Source organism: Mangifera indica, chromosome 10, assembly GCF_011075055.1.
Source record: "Mangifera indica cultivar Alphonso chromosome 10, CATAS_Mindica_2.1, whole genome shotgun sequence".
Classification (NCBI taxonomy): Eukaryota; Viridiplantae; Streptophyta; class Magnoliopsida; order Sapindales; family Anacardiaceae; genus Mangifera; species Mangifera indica.
The window spans coordinates 7,867,089-7,874,916 of record NC_058146.1 but is presented as its reverse complement, the minus strand read 5'-3'; the positions used below and the strand labels follow the sequence as shown (position 1 = coordinate 7,874,916).

The 7,828-nt window shown below is 33.2% G+C and overlaps 1 protein-coding gene across 2 annotated transcripts; it reads left to right on the top strand.

Annotated features, from left to right (window-relative positions):
* The first annotated feature begins 4,851 nt into the window (after positions 1-4,851).
* Positions 4,852-7,105, top strand: LOC123228054. 2 transcript variants are annotated; one of them, XM_044653251.1, is made up of 2 exons: positions 4,852-5,096; positions 5,506-7,105. In XM_044653251.1, exon 2 carries the CDS (start codon positions 5,545-5,547, stop codon positions 6,790-6,792), a length of 1,248 nt encoding a protein of 415 aa, XP_044509186.1. In that variant the 5' UTR covers positions 4,852-5,096; positions 5,506-5,544; the 3' UTR covers positions 6,793-7,105. The 2 variants fall into 2 exon arrangements, with proteins under 2 accessions (XP_044509186.1, XP_044509187.1); XM_044653252.1 differs by having other exon boundaries at positions 4,852-5,100.
* The last annotated feature ends 723 nt before the right edge of the window (positions 7,106-7,828 follow it).

The window sequence follows — 7,828 nt, the reverse complement described above, 5'->3', positions numbered from 1 at the left end:
AATGATAAAAACATTCTAAGATATATATATATACACCTTCAAGAATGCATCATCAGTGTGACACTAAAATATTTTTATAGAATCACCCATCGACATGAAAAAGCACTTAAATCATTGTTTTGCATGTATATATATACATGCATACACACACACATACACATATATATATGTTACACGAACGACTCATTGACATACCTCTTAATACGCTAAGTGCCTAGTTTTTGGCCCACCATGCCTACGTATAGAATATGTTAATCTTATACCTTTTTATAAAATCAGTCATGATTTTTTTTTTCCAATATAATCGATCCACCATGACAAACATTGTTTTCAATAGTTGTCACAGTGCACAAGGCACCTGCTTATCTATGATGCAACATGATTTGATCTCTAGGATAAGTGTGTTGAGTATCTATATGTTAAAGTTGAAAAAATTCACGACCTTCTATTCTTATTGTCTTTGTAGGCCATCAACATAGTTTGTGAAGGCATTTAATCTCTAATCTATGTCTTGTCGATCAAAAAACTTTATATTGAAACTCAGTCTCCATAGCATGCCTCTTTAATGCATCTTACATCTCTTTTTTATCCTTAAAAGTATCCATCGCTCGAAAACAATATATGCTTGCAACTTCATCTGTATTAAAGGTTATTTGAATGGTCAAGTAAAAGAGGTAGTCAATGTATTAAATCACATATTGTTCAGTTTTTCTAGCATCAAAGAGCCAATGTATTAAAGGTTATATGCTTGCAACTTCATCTGTATTAAACGCTATTTGGATGGTCAGAGAAAAGAGGTAGCCAATGTATTAAATCATAGATCGTTTAGTTCTTTGTGGGAGCAAATAGTGGTAAATCAATTACATTCTCGAGTGATGTGTTAAAGGTAACAAAACTTGGATGCTAAGAACCACCTATACCTTCGAGACTATGATTAATGTTCATCATCTCTTGAAACATAGATTTTTCAATCAAAATATCATCAATTTCATTATAATGATTAGACGTGTCAAGGGGTTCGAGTTAGGCTAGGCTGACTCGCAACATGGCCCAAACTCTCTTTTTGGGCACAACTAATAGAGGCATAACCCACTGCAGTAATGGATCGTGCCAAGCCTATGGGGTAGGCTAACATAACATACACAAAATTATTAAAAAATTTAAAATTTTATTAAAATATTATAATTTGGTGAGTTAGCTCACAAAAATGGTTAGGTTGCCCATTAAGGGCCTAATGTGGCATGGCCCTTAAGGTCTTGATCATGTTATGGGCCTTCAAAATATGGTAGGTCAGCTAGGCATGACCCACTAACACAACAGGCCGAGCCATGTCATGTCAAGCCAAGGCTAACATGATACAACCCGACTTATTGACATCTCTAACCATGATCAAAGGCACCTAAAGTTGGGACTTTTTTCCTTTATTTATGTACCAAATCCTTTGTAGTTAATAATAACTCAATACCAAGTATATCTACTAGATCATCCTTGTCAACATCATGAGTGATATTACGTTCTTCATGTAGATCATGTTGGGATTTATCACCCTCTTCTACATCATTATGTGGCTATTAAACATTAATGTTTGTCCTTAAGGAGGAACGATATTCTTCCCTTGATAATGGATTGGAAGGTTCATCATGTATATTTATTGTCTCCATGTGCAAGTAATCTTAACTCCTAAATTTGTATGCTTAAAAAACCAATTAAAGGAAATGCATTTCTCAATTTCAAGGTGTAAATTGCAAATATAGGAATGAGTTGGGTCATCTTCTTAGAAAGGGCAATGATACAAATGATGTCATTATCATCTATGATATTGTAATTATCATTATTTCGCTATTTTTGGTCAATATAATTCATTATGTTACCCTTTGTCCTCGTCCATTAACCTCAATATCCAATCAAAAAAATAACATCCGAATATTTTAATCAGTCTTACAATATTAATATTAATATATAAATGAATTATTTAAAAATAAAAAAATTGTGTCAAAATTTTTTATTTCACTCAAGATTTCACACATACCATGACATGCATGGTGAAAATATCAATAAACACCATAAACATAAAATGTAATAAGCCCTCCTACAATACACAATGTAAAATATAAATAAAATATTTTGCTTATTACACATTATAATATTACTTAAATTACATAATAACACGTCTTTATTTATGTATAAAGTTGTACATATTATTTATACATATAACATTACTCATATCAATAAGCTCCTTATGCATTACACAGGGCTAGAATCGAAGAGAGCTTTTTTGGGCTCGAAACAAACTTGGCTCGAACGAGCTTGAAATAAGTCTATTATAAATGAGTATGAGTATGAACACGAGCTTAAGCAAAAGTCAAAAAACAAGCCCGAACTTGAACTCGAACAGGGTAATACTTGGCGAGCCGAGTTGGGCTCACTTACTTAAATCATAAGCTTCTACTGGCCTTCTGTTTCTACATGAAAATGTCACTGTTTGAGAGAGTAGTTGACTAAACTAAACCCAAAAAAAAAAGTTAATATTTTTGCTTTTCTTCTTACCCTTTCTCCAGAAGTTATGTTGTCGTTTTTAGACTCTCTCCAACTCCTCTATTAGCTCACAGTTGAAAAGTCATTCAACCACTACGAATGTAACATCGTTTAGCTGCCACAATGAGGTTTGTCTCTGTATTCTGTTTTTTCCACTCCATAATAGCTTTTGGCCTTTCTTCTTTGTCATTTCTCTGGTGGTTCTCCACCCTAGGAATAAGGTCACTCAGTCCTATTCATCAAGTGAAGTAACTTTTCCAAACTATAATTTTGGTGAAACAAATAAAACCAAATAAAAAAAAATGATTTTGTTGTTGCACATGAAATATAACTTTCATTTCATCAATCTTTTTATCTCGTCACTTTTCTAGAATAGCAGATCATCACTTTTCTGAATAAATGTATATGTATATCACTGTTCTAGAATAGCAGATCATCGCAAGTTTGAAGTCAAGTCGTGCGAACCTGAGCCAGTACATACAAACCCGGGCTAGGTGTGAGTCAAGCACGAACACTTAAATCATATAGCAAGTTGAACACAAACATGTGTTTCAACAAGCTAACTGAGCCTAAATGAAAACAAGCCAAAAATGAGCGGGACCATGTTTGGCCTCAGTTCAGCTCATATCCACCCCTAGTTACACATAGTAAAATTTTTAATAAGACCCCATATGGTTAAACATTGTAAAATTTTGTTAAAACCCAAAAGATATTACCCAATAAATAAAATACCCTACACATTACACATAATATACTATTGCTCTAATCATATAGTAACATATTATTATTTATGCATATTATTTATACACATAACATCACTTATATTAATTTTAATAAAATCCCTTGTACGTTAACACATCATAAAATTTTGTTAAAATCCAATAGATATTATGTTTTAATCACGCACACTGGCAAAATTCAATCCATAATTAAAATAAAATCAATACAAACATCCTATAAATAATATTTAAAGTTGATTATTGTCTAGATACTTGGATTTAACAAGCTTTGTTCTTGATTTGGGGTTTCAATATTTGTACGTAAGTGACAAAGATTGAAAATAAGACCTTTTCTTTTTTTAAACTAAGGTTTTATTAAAAGGTTAAGGGTGAGGACACTTTCGAATTTAAATTAGATAATCATAAAGGTATAACAATTGACTTGGGGATTATTTTTATAACCTCCTTGAAAAATAGCTACTTTAATTTATTATCCTTCTAAAAAAAGTAATATTATATTTATAAATAAATTATACAAATTTATTCATATAACATGATATGATAACATCAAATTAAATGTTTTTAAAGTGAGAAAAAAATAAATAATTATAATAACTAATAACAAATTGTTATCTCATTTTATACATATAAATTTATACAATTTATTTATATGTATAATTTTATTATTTTAAAAATTGTTAATTCATTTTAAGATTAAGTGGTAGGTGCATGAAAAACTAAGAGTTATAAGGCATCACATGAGTCAAAATTTGATGTCAAATGAGGCAAAGGGAGAAGTTAACAACTTAGATTAATTTCAAAAATTTTAACATCCTAAAGTCAATTGCAAATCTTTACAATCATAATCACTGAATCTTATATCCAATTCATGATAGTCAAATTATATTTTATATTATATATTAAAATCTTAATTTTTTGTATCGTGTATCATATGATACATCTTTTAAATAATAAAATAATAAAAAAATTATAATTAACATGTTATTATTTTAAAAAATATCATAATCATCCATAAAATTTTAAAATTTTTTATACATAATTCAATTTCATCAAAAGGTGTATCATTTCGTATCAGTATTATATTTCATATCGTAGGATAAGTATAGTATAAATTTGATATATCTTATAATACGTATCATTTTTTATTTATATTAGATTATATCATAGGATGCGTATTATGTATAATATAATAGTGATAACTATAATTCAATTGATAAACAATGTTGAAAAATACTCAGCCCAACCTCTCCATTTCTGTCGTACCCATGAGTTATATTGGGCCTTGTATATATAATTTGGTCCGGCTTAAAAAAAAAAGAGACTTTCTACTGGGCCCACAAATGCAAAGCTTTAATGGGCCAATAACTTGAGCCCACAACCCATAAATGGACCACAATGTTGATTTTTGTAGTGGCAGTTGGAAATGACAGTGAATGTAAACGTGGCAGCCGCTAATTTCTCTTAAGAGCCTTGATATTCCACGATCATCAAACATTAATCAGAGCCGTCGCATCATAAATCACAATCGAAGGATCACGGTCAACTCCTAAAGACACTCCATCACAGCCGCTGGACCAAGGACCTCTAAAATTTACACCCAAAGGATCATCTACAGGATCATGCATATCCCTTTCTCCCCCATCTCTCTGTCTTGAGCTCCATTTTCTTCCACACTCATCTTCTCTGGAAATATTAATAGTAATAAATGAATGAATAAATAATTAAATTGATAAAAACGACTAATAAATCATGGCGGGTCTACTCGGAGCCGACTCATCTCAGAATAACTCAGCTACCTTATCGAGATCGTAGCTTTTCAAGGCAGGTGCTTCAAGTTCCTTCTTTGATTTAATTTCTTCTAATTTTGTATGTGAAGATCATTTTTTTTGTTTCCAGTGAAGAATATGATATTGGAAAATTTTGCTGTTAAAGTCATCTTCTTGTTGATATAAATTAGGGCTTTTGATTTTGGGTTTTTTTAGTTCGTGTTGAAGTTCAGATTTTTGTCATCTGGGTTGCATGGTTTTGTTACCAATTTAGGTTTTTCGATATGTGATATAGGAAGAGTTTGTTGATCTGGGTTTGTTCAGTTTTGTGACGAAAGTATAGGGTTTTGGGGGGCTACGTTCAATTAGTGATAACAGAAGCGTGTTCTTGTTTGGGTCTGATCGTTTTTGGATAAAATGATGATCTTCTAATCTGTGTTTGTTCAATTTTGTGAGGAAATTAGGGCTTTTTAGTTAATAGAATTGGGTTTGTTGAATTTGTGATGGGCGAGGAGACATCTGATACAATGAACCTTGATTTGAATCTGGGTCCTGTTCCTGAGACGCAATCTGAGTCCCTTCCAAGTGAGGCTGTAAATTTGGATGATTTGATTGACCCTTTTGATAGAATTAGGGAAGCTGTTAGGCTGGGGTCTTGGAGATGGAGCGAGGTTCGACTCCCTCCAGAATCAGCCACCCTTCCGATGGAACTGAATCGACTGATGGGTAATTCTGCCAATGGTAGTATATTACAGGCAGGTGAGGGTAGTGTTACTGCCGAGGAAAGAACTAATGAAGTGCCTAAAACATGTGAGAATCACCACGGGTTTTTGGAAGAGGATGTATCAGATAAGAAGGATGATGTTGAGAAGGCCAGTGGAAATGATGGGAGCTTTTTTGATTGTAATATCTGTTTAGATTTGGCTAGGGACCCTGTGGTCACTTGCTGTGGTCACTTGTTTTGCTGGCAATGCCTTTATCGATGGTTACATGTTTATTCAGATGCAAAGGAATGTCCAGTGTGTAAAGGAGAGGTGACAATTAAGAATGTGACCCCAATATATGGTCGTGGGAATTGTACACGGGAGCCGGATGAGGATTCAAGTCTTAAGATTCCTCATAGGCCACATGCACGCCGGGTTGAGAGTTTGAGACAAACCATTCAGCGGACTTCTTTTAGTGCCCTAGGGGAGGAAATGATTCGGCGTCTTGGAAGTAGATTTGATTTTGTCCGAGATTTGACTTCACCTTGGGATGGAAGTAGTGCCCGGGAAACTGCTGAAAGGAACCTTCTTAATAGGATTTTGACAGCTCGAGGAATTCGAGAGCAAAATCAAGTTTCAGCAACTCCAGATGATGTAGACTTGATGCAAAGTGGCGCAATTGGTCCTGAGGGGGAAACCCGATGGTTCCATTCTCTCTTACTGCGAAGACAAGCACAATCACATAGACCTATAGCAATCTCTCCTTCTCTTTCATCTGCACTGAATTCAAGAGAAAGAGTAGTTGAGGCATCTTTCCGAACCCATACCGGTGGAAGAAACCAAGAGCAGCCATCTCCTCCTGTTGATGACAGAGATTCCTTTTCAAGCATTGCTGCTGTTACTGAGAGTCAGGTGGACACTGCTGTGGAAATTGATTCTATGGTGTCACTTTCAACGTCATCTTCCCGAAGAAGAAGCAATAGTTCAAGGGTTTCGGATGTGGACAGTGGGGATTCTCGTGCACCAAGAAGGAGAAGATTGAACTGAAGAGAGCATCTAATATTTCTCTTATCGTGGAATCAGTTGAAAATATGGCATTCCAACACCAATGTAAGTGCTACTTGCATTTTATGGCTTTCGATCTAATAGGTCTTCACATTTATGCTACAATAGTTGAACCTCTTTAGGAAGATAATGAATTTTTTATACTTTATTGGTACTCTATGGTTTGAAATACTATTATCCTTTTTCAGAGGTTTGTGCTTTGAAGTAAAACTTACATTGGAGCAAGTAGCCCAATTATGACTCACCATTGTATATAACCTTGCAAGCTTTATAAGCAGAAACGCTTTTCATTTAATTTGACTGACTGGATGCATTATAGTTTTGAAAATAAACCATGAACGTCTCTTGTGTTTTCGTCTCATAATATACATTTCTTGGGCTTGTGTACATACTTGTGACCAAGTTAATGGTTGAGGCTTTTGTTTTGGTGGTCATCGACCTTGTTTGAGTTTATAATTATCTGTTTCCTGAAATTTTTGTCTTATTATATATGTTGGATCGAATTTCTTTGCTTGTGTATATATTTAAAGTAATTCAACAGGGTCCATGATGTAATCTTATAGTTTTCTTTGACCTTGGATGCTATGTAATGCAAAATCTTTGTGAAAGGTAATCTTATAGTTTTTCAAAATTCCATTTTATTTAATGAGTATTGGCAATTGATTTATAGGAAATTAATTAAAATAACATGCTTTTATTAGAGTTAAACGAAATTAATCAAAATTCCATTCTATTGATTATATGTGTATAGCCAAGATTCGAATGTAATACTTGTTTTACTCTTATCTTTAACTTTAAGAATACTTTGATAGAATTAAGGTAGGAGTGATAAGAGTAATCAATCCTACCTCATTATGTCATCAATTTTTGTTGTCTTGTAGTTATTTTAGATTTAAGAATGCTTTATTTAATTCAAATCTATATTAATATGAGAGACGAATTTGATTTTGAGTTATAATTTGTGAAATAATCGATTGAAGCCGAATGTGGGTGTGTTCTAAGTAGAGTAGGTGCAGTA